Source organism: Zootoca vivipara, chromosome 5 (assembly GCF_963506605.1).
Source record: "Zootoca vivipara chromosome 5, rZooViv1.1, whole genome shotgun sequence".
Classification (NCBI taxonomy): domain Eukaryota; kingdom Metazoa; phylum Chordata; class Lepidosauria; order Squamata; family Lacertidae; genus Zootoca; species Zootoca vivipara.
Window position 1 is genome coordinate 67,425,931 of NC_083280.1, and position 13,763 is coordinate 67,439,693.

Below are 13,763 nucleotides of genomic sequence, written 5' to 3' on the forward strand. Positions count from 1 at the left end.
GAAGCAACTCTTACTGATTTTGATGGTGTTAACATGCAACTAAGGATGCTTGGATTAAAGCCTTATTTTAATTTTAATTTTATGATTCAGGATTGGTATGTGAAAAGTGGTTTTCCTTCAGGGATCACAAGATGGTGGAAAGAAAAGCTCCTAGACTGGGGACAGCCGTTCACGCTCCTTGCCATGCCTCTGGTGCCTATCTCACCGCCACCACCAAAGACACCAGGGCAAGTGCTACTACTGTATATGGAACTATAAGAAAGGACAAGTCAATGTAACAGTAGTGGCAGCCGCTGCTGCATTGTAGCTGCAATTTCCCATGGGCTAGCCCATGCCCACCAGTTAGAATCTCATGCCAGTACCAAAATCCTAGTACCTCCTCTCTGTGCATCTGCATGGACTATCAGGACTGACACATAAGCACGCCTTTAAAAAGTATTATTATGGTCTTAATTATATTATACTATAATAATACTATAATAATGTATTATTATAGTAAGTATAAATGAATAGCTGTAATTCATTACCGGTATTTAGGAGTACAGTAAATGAATCAGTTCTGGTTACAGGTAGGTAGCCGTGTTGGTCTGGGTCGAAGTAAAATAAAAAAATTCCTTCAGTAGCACCTTAAAGACCAACTAAGTTTTTATTTTGGTATGAGCTTTCGTGTGCATGCACACTTCTTCAGATTCTTCAGGTAAAACTTAGTTGGTCTTTAAGGTGAATTTTGAATCAGTTCTGAAATTTCTTTTCACAAGCAAACCTTCAAACCCATAAATAACAAAAAAAATCTGTATACATACCAAATGGCATCTTCGCATCCTGCTAAGACTCGAAGCTAAGTGTTAGAATAGGCAGGCAAATTTGCTTTACATAGTTGCACCTTTCGAGGACATCCAAATGAACATACAATATTTAGACATCCAAGATACAGGACTCTGGACCTCAGCCATGTGCTTGTTTAACGTGATTCTCACCTTCACTTTCATCACGGAAGCGAACATTCTAGCATCTTCAGACACGCCTCCTATGTATTGCTTCCTTGTGAAGACAGGTGCATGGTCATTTTCATCCTGTACTTCAATGAACACTTTGGCAGTATTACCTAAAGTAAAAGACAAGGAATTAGAAGAATTTGGCTACACACTGAGTGCTTTTAAGTAATCGGCATTTCTGAAAAGAGACACATAATGGAAGGAAATTAATTTGTAGCATTAACGCCCTGATCCTAAAGGCCTGCAGAGGTACACTGTGCACATTGCATAGAGTGGCTTGCTGCCGACATTGGCTGGCCTGTGCAACTCCATTATATGATGTTTCCTCAACTGCATGGAGTTCTGAAGTTGTAGCTGCTATGATACCTACAAAGGCATTTAGGTGAAGTGTTCCTTTGTCCTTTTCTTTAGCTCCAAAATTACTTTGGGTGGTATCACTGCCCTGCATATGAGCATGGCCATGGTAGTTATTTTCTGCTGCACAGATCCAAACTTCAAGGGCCACAATATTTTACTAATGTGGCACATGATTATTATTTATTAAATGTATATACCACCTTTTCTCTGAAATGAACCAGCAGTTATGACAGGGCACTGATATTGCAGTGACTGCAGTTCATTCTGAAAACAGACCAGAATTTCACATGGTTGGGTTGTTAATCATACAGAGACCATTTCACAACAAGGAGTGAGGGCAGGGTAGCAAAGTGGTAAAAGTGAAGCCATTATTGAGTGGAAGAAGACACAAGGAGGTAGGATTTGTGGGCTTTGCGTTTAGTGAGACAAAGCAAAGAGACTGATGTGGGACTAGTCAGAGCATGTATTTATGACTCTATGTCATATGGAAGTCTTGGTAGGCATCTCTTAGGACTGGGAAATGTTACCTCATATTATATCAAGGTAGCAGGTTAAACAATATGGCTATGAACTCTAACATCATCAATGGAAAAGACTGAGGCATCTAATCAAATGAAATCTAGCCTTTTATTTGCAACTACAATTTGGTTCCCAGCGTGAACTGAATATGAGTAATCGTACTAATAAAATGGATACCAAACTCACTGCAGCCACATAATAGATCTTAGATTTGAAAGAACTTTCTTTCCGGTAACCTTGGGCCACAAGAGCACAAAGCCTGAACATCAATATGAAAAGTACATAGTAATCTAAAAAAACCACGCAGACAAAAAAAAACCCCACATCACTTTCAGACTCCATAATCAAAGAAGTTGACACATTGTCGAAAAAAGTGAAGTCAGTTTGCTGAAAGAAATCCCATTTGCCAGTGAGAAATGATTTCCTTTCAGAGTTGATTCTTTTCCATGACGGCAAGTTATGGCTGTTTTATACTGCTATATATGGGGCATGTTTTCTTTATATCCGTCACCCTGATTATTTTGGTCTCTTTTCTTTTTGAGTACCGTATTGAAAAGAGTTCCATAGCTGTATCTGGAACAGAAACACACCACTTCCTGTATTGGCCAAGGTGTCAACAATATGACATCTTTTGAAGTCCAACCATTGGGAAAATTATAACTTCATAAGAAAATGGAATCTCATGCTTTATATGCATGAGAAGATAAACAAGGAACTGGTGGTACCATACCTCAGCAGAATATCCAATTATTCAATTTCTTTGTCTACAGGTTTTGTTTAAAATCACCAGAATGTGATGCTTCTATAATTTTCTGTTGCAGACAGTTGCACCCTTCCTTCCCTGCAATTCATTTCTTTGTGACTGTTTCCCTACCTATTGACACCAATATACTGTAATGGAAAATACCTTTGGTAGCTCTAGGCTGGTATAGTTTGGGGGTGGGGTCTGTTTTGTAAGCATACTGTAGAAATGAATGGACTTGTTCGCATGAGTTTAACAAATATATCAGAGATTGGCAGGAAGGTGAATACGAAAGGAAAAGGAAAAAAACACACACAAAACCTTTGTTTTTGTCTTCTTTTCCAATACTTTTAATGTTAATAACTTTTTTTTGAATTCTTTCTCCAGGCTCTAGAGTTGACAGATATAATGTACAATATGAATAAAGGAACAAGGGTCACAGGGGGGAGGGAGAGAAGACGTTAAGGAAAAGGGTAGGAAAGAAAGGGTGGAGAGGGGTGGGAGCAGAGAGGGTGGGAGGGGGGAAGGGAGTTTTTATCTACAGAGATATAGGAAATGGGTATGACTTGTAAGATTCGAAGTATTTGAGTTGTACCGTTACCTTATGTGCTTTTGTTTTATGTAAAGTTTTAAATTGATCAATAAACTTGTTTTTTAAATTCAAAAAAAGAAAAAAGAAAAAAAAGAAATGAATGGACTTTGGTTCAGAGCATCCAAGGCTGCTTCTGACACATGCTAGTTCAGCTCCTACTACCAGTCATAATACTACACCTATGAATCTTCCTATGGGCATACTGGGAATCTCTTGGCTCCATCAGAACTCCCATCTCCCAGCCTTCAGCAGTGGCTAAAATTGCTCTGCTAGTTTAGAACTGTGGCAGTGAATTGTTCTAAGCAGTTCCTTTACTTCAGTTAACTCCTGAGTGAAAGAGTATTTCGCACAATTATAACCTATGTACATGTTCCAGATTTGCAGAGCTTGTAAATTGCTAGTTATTGGCAGACTACTCAAGGAGGAAAGATTAATTTAAGTTCTGTGTTTGCTGGGCAGCAGAAATTTGCATAATATATTTAAAATGTAAATTAAAGATTTCTTCAATAATGCTTGCTGTTCTTGATTTGACAGTAAAAGCAGGCATTTTTGGTCATGTGATTTTTTATTTTTACTTTTGTGTTGGTGTAGTGAAGGTGTGCATTTTACTGTGCTCTCAAGGAATGACAACCAGCAGAAAATAAATAAATAATAAAAATAAAATAAATAAATAATAAAAAAAATGCCATTAACACCAAACATTCACATTTTTATTAGGCATGCTAGTAAATTAAACACACTGACCAGGGTGTAACTAGTTATAAATGCCCAAGTTTCTTCTGAACTGTGTTCACCCCCATAATAAATGGTTACCTGTTTTTGTGGCATACAAACAGAGCACACCTCTGCACTTTCACAAGAACCAATGTGGTGTAATGGAACTTATTGGGTAACCTTGAGCCTGTTACTCAGTCTAACCTACCTCACAAGGTTCTTGTGAATATAAATTGAAGATGGTGCCTTGAGATCCTTTGAAGAAAAATGGAATAAATGTATTTTTTAAAAACCCTATTTGCAGTTGTGCTCCCCATTGATATTTGCATAATCACCAAGATGCTTCCAATTTTTAAACAAGGTATAAAGGACAATTTTATTTTAACGATAAAAACAACAAACTATATATATATATATAGAGAGAGAGAGAGAGAGAGAGAGAGAGAGAGTTTTAGAGGTTTTCTAATGACTTGCCACATACTATTTCAGTAATCCTTACAACACTCCATCAGGGGAGAGCAGTATTACCACAACTCTGTGGTTTGTGTTCTAGAGGCTTATTAGAAGGAATATGAGGGGGAAAGGGCAGTAGGAAGAGAGTTTCTTAAAAGAAAATGAAGTGTGATATTTCTGTGAGTAGAACCCACATTACAGAATAAATGTTTAGACCACCCCTGCCTTCCCTGCCTGGTGCACTATGTATTGCTAGAATCAGTGCCTTTTTTTTGGTAAAAGGTGGCAGGACTCATTTTTTGATAAACGTACTGTGCTAGCACATAATGGCTCCCACAGGCAGGAAAAAACAGAAGTGATGGTACTTTGGACCAGTAAGTACTATCACAAAAGAGGCTCTGCTAGAATCATAGAATTGTAAAGTTGAAATGAAGGGACCATAAGGATCATCTAGTTCAACCCCCTGCAATGCAATAATCTTTCATGCATGACCCTGAGATTAAGACTCTCATGCTCTACCGACTGAGAAGCAGCACTTCACCTTAGTCAAAAGACTGAGAAGCACTTTCAAGATTTAGCCAGACACGTCCCAAGTCAAATAGGAGTGGCCGATCAGGTCATGTCGCTGAACAGCAAATAATCCCGCATTATAACTTCTATTTATGTTTTCTGTTAAAAGTTGAGAGAGAATTAAATCCACTTTCAACTTCTTCTTCTTTTTAAGCTAAGCTAGCTAAAATGTTACCCTGAAAGGCAACTGGCAGAGTGTGGTTTTGGTAGCTTTCTGTACTTCCAGGTCATAGAAAGAAAGCTGAAACTGGAGCATACAAGAGGTGTTTTCAACACTACTAGTCTACTTAGCTCGATATATTTATTCAAATGTCAAGTAATCCCTTCCTCTGCATAATTAAAATTATTCTGTTATTTCTGTGTCTTTTAATTTCTGACATTAAACTATTAAAGCCTTTAGTCCATATAGTTATTTATCTACATAAATCAATCTACCTTCCAGCTTTAACTTCGATGACATTTAATTTCATTAACACCTTCATTTCAGCTCATCATTTCATTTTTATACATGGCATATATTTCATTGGTTTGGCAGCTTGTGAGCACAACATCTGTGAGTCACTCATTATTTAACTCTTTCCTGCTAAGAAGCTCCCAAGCAACCAGCAGCTGACTATAATGGAAGAATTAATATGTCAAAATATAGCCATTGGTTTGTCTTCCAGTCTGGGCTAACAGATGTTAGAATCCCAGATCTCATTCTTCACACAAGCAGATATATAATCATTATGTGGAAGCAGAATGCGAGACTCATTTCGGGGTTCTACATCTTGGTGGGAGTCTACCTGTGAATAGGAGTCCCTCCCCTATAGATACATCTCTCAACACATGAATGGCAGAGAGGTGAAACTGATAGACAACAGCTTGGGATCTGTGTGGGATCAGTGCGCGAGGCCCATCTTTATACCCTCACATGCAATCATTAATCATGTGAGGGGGAACACCTGAATGGGCATTTACGTTTTCAATACCGGGCTTTATTTTCAATACAGAAACTATGCAACCCCTACAAATGAAGAAACTGCAAACCTTCCCTTATTGCTCTCTACAATCCCGCATTATTTTACCGGCTACTCTAGAAACATTGGCTTAAAACCAAGAGTGCTATTTTACTAGTGGAAAGTGTCTTCCTCTTCAGTAAGGGCTATTTCTGATGAAGTGGAAACCTGCTGTGTGAGTAAAGTGAGGCCAAACCTAGATTTCTTCCACTCACAAAACTCTTTTCATGAGGTGTTTTTTAATGGTCCACTGAAGTTTATTTGCTATCACATGAATTTTCTTTCTCCACTATATTTCTCATCACCGTGAGAAGACTTCCACTAGCACTTATTCAAGAGTTCACATAACGGCAGTAATATATTTTCTCCTTCTGCTCACAGTTCCTTAGATCCAACCCATGTAATGGCAAAAGCAATAATAAATATTTAACTTTTATTTGGGACTTCAAAATATTCAAAGTACTTTACATACATTATCTCACCTCAGAACTCACTATAACAGCTTGAAATATCATGCTGGTACTTTATCCTGCAGAGGAGTGGAGGCTGAGAGAATTGTAGCTTGCCTGAAGTCATGTAATTCACAACTGAGGTGAGATTACAACCAGAGATTTCCCAACTCAGAATCGTAGACACTCTGCTGCACTAGCTCTTGACTTGCTTTACCCACACCTCATTCCTTCTTCACTATAATATCTGATCCTGATCTTTTTTAATAATAATAAAAAGCATGTGAATGCCTCCAAGATAGAGGCATTCTGCACTAGATAAAGGTGAGGCTCGGAAAGGACAATGATAGGTTTTAAACAGGCAATATTGTAATATATCCAGAATAGTTTTATACTTCATTATTCACACCTTATTTCTCTTCATGGTGATCAATTTCAGGGGTGCAGTGCCTACCTATATTTGGTTTCCCTGAGAAGGGAGGTGACTGGAGATAGACAAATCTGTCAATTTCAGTTTCTCTTTTTTTCCAGTCTTAAGTTCAGTTCTCCACATTTAAAAATCCTCATGAAAATTGATCAGCATATTAGGGCAAATTTATCCTAAAGTAGACATTTTTTGTAGGTAATTTTGCCTAATATACACATTTTTGCAAAACAAATTTCCTTGGTATGTTCTTTTAACTAACGTGTGCATTTTAGGCATTCTTTATCCTAGTATATGCATTTAAGCACACATTACTTGGCTGGAGAACAGCATTGCAAAATCTGGAGAAATGTTTTGAAGGGTGGCTGTGTTTCAGCTTGGCATTGTTTAGGAAACTGAGAGTTTGGTAGATGCATCTTTGAATGCAAACTGAATAAATTATCTCCTCCATCCCTACTAGAGGCCTATGGTATCCTGTAACAGCTGAGTGAAGAATAGGTGGATACACACCAAAACTCCAGATTTACTCCCAACAGCAGATCTCCAGAAGGAGGCAGTGAGCACCCCAAAATGCTACTAGCTTACAGAGCCTCTAAAGCTCTCTCTCCCCAGATCTCTCCCAGTTGGACTCATTCTATGACTCAATCTGCAGTTCTGTTGTTTATTTTCACAGAGAGATGTAGAATAAATCCATGCTTAGCTAGAGGTGGGGAAAGGGGAAGCATGTCCCCTTCCAGGACCACCCAGATATTTCCTAGCTATTAAGAAATTGCCCACCATCAGGAATCAAGTACTTGGCCACTTGGCCACTGGCCATTAAAAAGCATTTGCAGTCATTGTGGGCTCATTAACCCTGTCCTGTCCAACCCCTCAGTCTTACATTTATATGCAGTTGAACTGAAATATTTACCAAGCTCCATGGCATTAGGTGAACACTACTTCTGGTGGCTCCACCCTCAGAGGAATGCTCAGCAGAAAAAGAATGGGGCACCTGTTCGTTTCCACAGTAGGCTAAAAGCAGACAGTTATTTCTATTACAAAGGCCGCTTTAATTAAACTGTGGTTGAGCAATATAATTGGATGGGCATCAGTAATAATTTATGCAGTTCTGCCCTTAACGATCTGCCAGGATGTTCTTGCATATTGGCAGGTAAAATAAACCCATCTACTGCTTAACTCAATTTCTGCTTTAAAAACCTGGCTTCAGCCACATAGATCACAATAATTTAATGACAAATCTTACCTGTTATTTCAGTTCTTCAGTTGCCTGCCTTTTAAACAATCAATCACTAGTTTAATCTGGTAAATGCAAATACATTTGTCTATAACTAAACTTCGATACACGGACCATTTTGTCATAATAAAGGGAGTGCAAAATAATTACAATGTAGCACAATTTAATAAACAAGAGCTACAACATGTTAATGGGTGATATTGAATGTCTTGCCAGAAGCAGCAAAACACAGGCCACCTTCTCTCCCCCTCCCTACAACCCCTGCATTCCCCCTCCCTAAATCTGCTCTGAAGGGTTTCCCCAAAAATGTGTTGCACAAGCAGAATGGTACTGTTTGAAGTCACCAACTCCTTCTTTTCATTTTTACTTCTGATACTGTTGGAAAACTACATATTACCTTAAAACATGTGGCTGCTGCCAAGCTATGTCTTATTCCTACATCTTCTGATGATATTTAGTTAAAGCAGCAATGGCCAATAACTTGGATAGCTTGAAAAGAAGATTAGACAAATTAATGGAGGTGGCACTGTGCGTTAAGCCACAGTGCCTAGGGCTTGCCGATCAGAAGGTCGGCGGTTTGAATCCCCACGATAGGCTGAGCTTCCATCGTTCGGTTCCTGCTCCTGCCAACCTAGCAGTTCGAAAGCACGTCAAAGTGCAAGTAGATAAAAAGGTACCACTCTGGCGGGAAGGTAAACAGCATTTCCGTGTGCTGCTCTGGTTTGCCAGAAGCGGCTTAGTCATTCTGGCCACATGACCCGGAAGCTGTACCCGGCTAGTAAAGCGAGATGAGTGCCGCAACCCCAGAGTTGTCCATGACTAGACCTAATTGTCAGGGGTCCCTTTACCTTTACCTTTAAGGCTACTAATGGAAACTGTCTATGTCTATGTTCTGCCTCCAGTGCTGGGGACAGTAAGCCTCTGAATAGCAGTTACTGGGAATCACAGGTGGAGAGACTGCTGTTGTGCTAAGGTCCTACTCGTTGTCTTCCCATAGGCATCTGGTTGGCCACTGTGAGAACAGGATGCTGGACTAGATGAGCCATTGACCTGATCGGGCTTTCCTTCTGTTCTTAAATCTGTCGCATGATAAGATATCGTCACACGCCTCCTACAAGTTGCAGACAACTGAAGTTTGGCACAGCAGTCATAACAGAACCAAAATAGCTGGAGAAAAATAAAATAAACTTGACTTAAGGTCTTAGTTAAATTGATAGAGGCTTTCCAGAAAGGTAGCCAGGTCAGTCTGTTGCAGCAAAAGCAAGTTTTTAAGCTCATGGTTAAAAGACTGGCAGGGATCTTGCAGATATACAACTCAAAGGGTGGAGTGGAATTCTACCTCATTATTAGCTGAGCTGTTTTGTCCCTGAAGCATCTGCCCTGAATAAGAGAAGGCTCCCCAGCTCTAAAAGCAAGTGTGGTAGAGAAACTGACTTTAATCTCTGTATTGTGCCCCTTTTAAACTAACCCCAAGGCTTTCTGTGCCTGTGAGCAGATGGAGGACCCAAGGAAGAATACTGCCTTCTACTTTTCGCTCTCCACTTCTCTCACAAGGTCCAGCTGCCCACTGACTCCACAGAGCAGCAGGCAGAAAGATGCTTGTGTGAGTGGGGTATTTTTAATGAATAACAGGTACCAACAAGGAATTATAAACTTGTTTCCACTAATGCTGTATGGTGAACTCCTGCTATTGAGCCCTGCTGTTGCTTCGTGGGGTGATATACTGTATGTAGTTCTCATACACATGAATCAAGTATTCCAGATGTCCTGGAAATAATGCAAACTGCTACACATAATCTTAGGAAGTAGCATAGCTTTTTCATCACATCTCATCATTTAAAGTGGGTTGGGTGGGGAAAGCTAGACTACAACTTGTTAGACTACAACTCCCATCAGCCCTAATTGGCATGCCCAATAGTCAGGGATGATGGGAGCTGTAGTTTAACAACATTGATGGCAGGGCTGCAGGTTCCACATCACATGTTGCTTGTATCAAACAGGGGGGACATGGGTGGCACTGTTGTCTAAACCACCAAGCCTCTTGGGCTTGCCGATTGTAAGATTGGCAGTTTGAATCTGCACAACGGGGTGAGCTCCCATTGCTTTGCCCCATCTCCTGCCAACATAGCAGTTCGAAAGCACACTGGCACGAGTAGATAAACAGGTACTGCTGTGCAGGGAAGGTAAACACCATTTCCATGCACTCTGGCTTCCCTTACGGTGTTCCATTGCACCAGAAGCGGTTTAGTCATGCTGGCCACATGACCCAGAAAGCTGTCTGCCAACAAATGCCGGCTCCCTCAGCCAAGTGGAGATGAGTGCCGCACCCCAGAGTCAAATTCAACTGAACTTGACTGTCCAGGAGTCCTTTATATTTTACCTTTACCTGTAAAGGTAAAGGTAAAGGGACCCCTGACCATTAGGTCCAGTCGTGACTGACTCTGGGGTTGCTCCGCTCATCTCACATTATTGGCCGAGGGAGCCAGCGTACAGCTTCCAGGTCATGTGGCCAGCATGACAAAGTCGCTTCTGGGGAACCAGAGCAGCGCACGGAAACGCCGTTTCCCTTCCCGCTTGCAGTGGTACCTATTTATCTACTTGCACTTTGACTTGCTTTCGAACTGCTATGTTGGCAGGAGCTGGGACTGAACAATGGGAGCTCACCCCGTCGCAGGGATTCAAACCGCCAACCTTCAGATCAGCAAGCCCTAGGCCCAACATCTCTCTCTCTCTCTCTCTCTCTCTCTCTCTCTCTCTCTCTCTCTCTCTCTCTCTCTCTCTCTCTGAAACAGAAACTTTAAAACAGCACATATTTCTTAAAAGGCACTAAACAGCAAAGCTGCCTCATTTCAACTTAAAAGTTGTGGTTGGAAAACAATACACCTCCCCCCCCCCCCGGCAATATGATTATCCACCTGAGAAATATTTATCACCTCTATTGCTTAGTTCTTGAGCGTGGCAATTGCTCTTTGAGGTGATAAAACAGAAGAGAAGGTGCATTCTCTGTAAACATCCTATAGCTATAAACAACCTCCTAGTCTACCGTTGACAGAACAGCAAAAAGAAGATAGTGATCAAAGGTAACATTTACCGAATATGAAGTTTCCACTAGGTATCATCTGCCAACTGGCAACACCTTTATCTTTGAGGACTTATTTTTCAGCCATCTATTTGTATCCATGACCATTCTCAGAGTGACACTAGAACAGCCTGGAGGCTTCTTCCACTGAATATGCCAAAGATTGCTAAAGTTGGGTGTCATATGTAACAGGAGTGATAATTCAAGAAAAGATAATAAACTGTGACAACTACTGTCAGCAGTTGTACAATAAGCAACCGTCAAGCATTATACCTAAGGGGTCTTGAGAACTGAGTTGAAATATAAACAGTCACCTTATTTTTTGGATACTGTAAGAATTAAATTTGAGAAAATATGCGATAAAACCCCTCAGTTTTGACCCTCTAGAACAGGCACCCCCAAACTGAGGCCCTCCAGATATTTTGGCCTACAACTCCCATGATCCCTAACTAACAGGACCAGTGGTTGGGGAAGATGGGAATTGTAGTCCAAAACATCTGGAGGGCCGAAGTTTGGGGATGCCTGCTCTAGAATATGGGACAACACTGTGATCTACTAGTAGGATACAGCCCACTGATGTGAATGAGATTACATCACTATGTCATAAGGTACTAGATTCTCTGTCAGGCCTCTCCGGAATGAAAACACCTGACTGTGACTGATAATAATAATCCCCACATGCTATGGCTTTAGTAAGGTACCATGCTTACAAAAATATATTTTCTTGTCACACTTTTCTTCTATCCTCTTAGATCTCTGCTGTTCTTTAGCTTTCCAAGCTTCTCCTTCACACATTGCTTTGGTTTCCTGAAATTCTCCATTCCACTTCACTGCAATGTTCTTTCTTTCCCCTCAGGTGAGTGTGTCTTATATTATTTATTATGAGCAAGTGCCAGGTGCATTCTCTTAAAGTGACACACACATGTTGCAGTATCTAGCACTGCGCTTTCAAAGCACAGATCCAACTGGATCCACACTTCCAAAAGGCACCCCTTTTTTGGTATGTTGCATGGGTGGATATCTGCAGTGTGTGTGAGAGAGAGATGTTTCACTCTATCTCCATGCCACACAGCTTCTCTCTTATTAAAAAGAGAAGGAAGCAGTGCTGGGTGGTGAGGAACTAAATGGAGAGATGATGAGTGGTGTCTTTGGCTCTGCCCACAACTCACAGTGGCTTATCACCATTGTTTTAAGGTGGACTTCTAACTTTCCCCCTTCTTTCTGCCTCAAATTCTTTTAATTTGCGGGCTCAACATTTTAAGTGGGGTAAGATGTTTGTGGTCAACTTCTGTGGAAGTGATAGGTTTCAAGAGTCTTCTTCACATTCTTCCTCAGGGGCATGTGTCCAGCAGGAATTCTCAAATGCAATGGAGGGATTCTACAGTCACTGCAGTAACCCTTGCATTTGAGAGCTGCTTGTAGAAACATGCCCCTGAAGATGGATTTCACCCCAAAACATGGCAGGCCTAGATTGAACCATGTTTCAAGCACCTAAAGTTTGTTCTTCTCCTTTGCCTGTCAGTGGTGGCATCTCCGCCTTATGCTGTTGTTGTTTCTCTTCTTTCAATTACCAGCTCTAGATGAATTATAAGCGTGTCAAGATTTGTCTTCTGATCTTGTCTGGAAGATCATTAGCATTTAGGTACATCCATCATATATATAAGAAAGAAGCAGCTATTTATATATGATAAGGAGAACTCTTGCGTCATACACTTTTGACAGCTTCTGTAAGACACATCAAGAATGGAACTTGGCTCATATGTTGATAAACTCTGCAGATCATTCCACACACCATATATGAATTTCTAAAATAGGTGGGGAAATGCAAGAAAATGAAACAGGGCTGGTGGACGGTTCACAAACATCACATCATCTTTAAAGTATTTACATGCTTCATAGTTGTCAATAATACTGCATTCATCTTGACTCTGGTGAATGAAGAAATGAAAGCGATAAAGACCCCATGGACTCAACAAGTGTTTGTTTAAGGGAGCAATACTTTATAATTGATATGTGCTGATTTTTAACATTGAGCCTCTGGGAATAAATAGCCTCAAAAAGCCATGTTCACAATCTGAAACAGTACTGGAAAACAAAAGGTAGCAGAACAATGGAAACGATTTAAAAAAAGAAGAACCATAAAATGCATATAGATGGTGCTGTTATCATTCTACTGATAAAGAGGTATTGGCATTAAAATGGAAAAGGAAAAGAAATATTGAAGCTGAGAGATTTTTCCCTCCTTAAAAGTGCAGAGCTGAGGCTGTTGTGGCAGACAGCCACTGACTGAAAGAAAACTATTATTATTTTACTTTCTAAAACTGGCTGAATAAGGAAAAAATATTTCAAAATAGTGTTTTACTTAATTAAAATATCCTTCTAATAATAGAGATTTTTTTAATGGCCTTCCATTTTCTAAACCATACACTCAGCTCTGTGGGATAAAAGCATCATAAGCTATTTAACCACTGGGCCTTTCAGGGACACCCAAGGAAATAACACAGACTTTCTTTGCTATGGAAGAGCTAGCAGCTGTGTGCAATGAGTGATATTTTCTGTGAATGCTAATTTTAATAAGAGGTGCACTCATTCACATCAGCCTTTGGGATCATTTCTGGCATACTGCCTATGAAAATG

At 40.2% G+C, this 13,763-nt stretch overlaps 1 protein-coding gene across 9 annotated transcripts in view; it reads right to left on the reverse strand.

The window, feature by feature from the left end:
* PCDH15 (protocadherin related 15) overlaps positions 1 to 13,763 on the reverse strand; it is a 608,113-nt gene that overhangs the window by 68,317 nt on the left and 526,033 nt on the right. For all 9 annotated transcript variants that reach the window (XM_035137543.2, XM_035137542.2, XM_035137532.2 and 6 more), the window contains one exon: positions 978 to 1,105. In XM_035137543.2, coding sequence (XP_034993434.1) covers positions 978 to 1,105 — 128 coding nt within the window. The remainder of the gene's footprint in view (positions 1 to 977; positions 1,106 to 13,763) is intronic.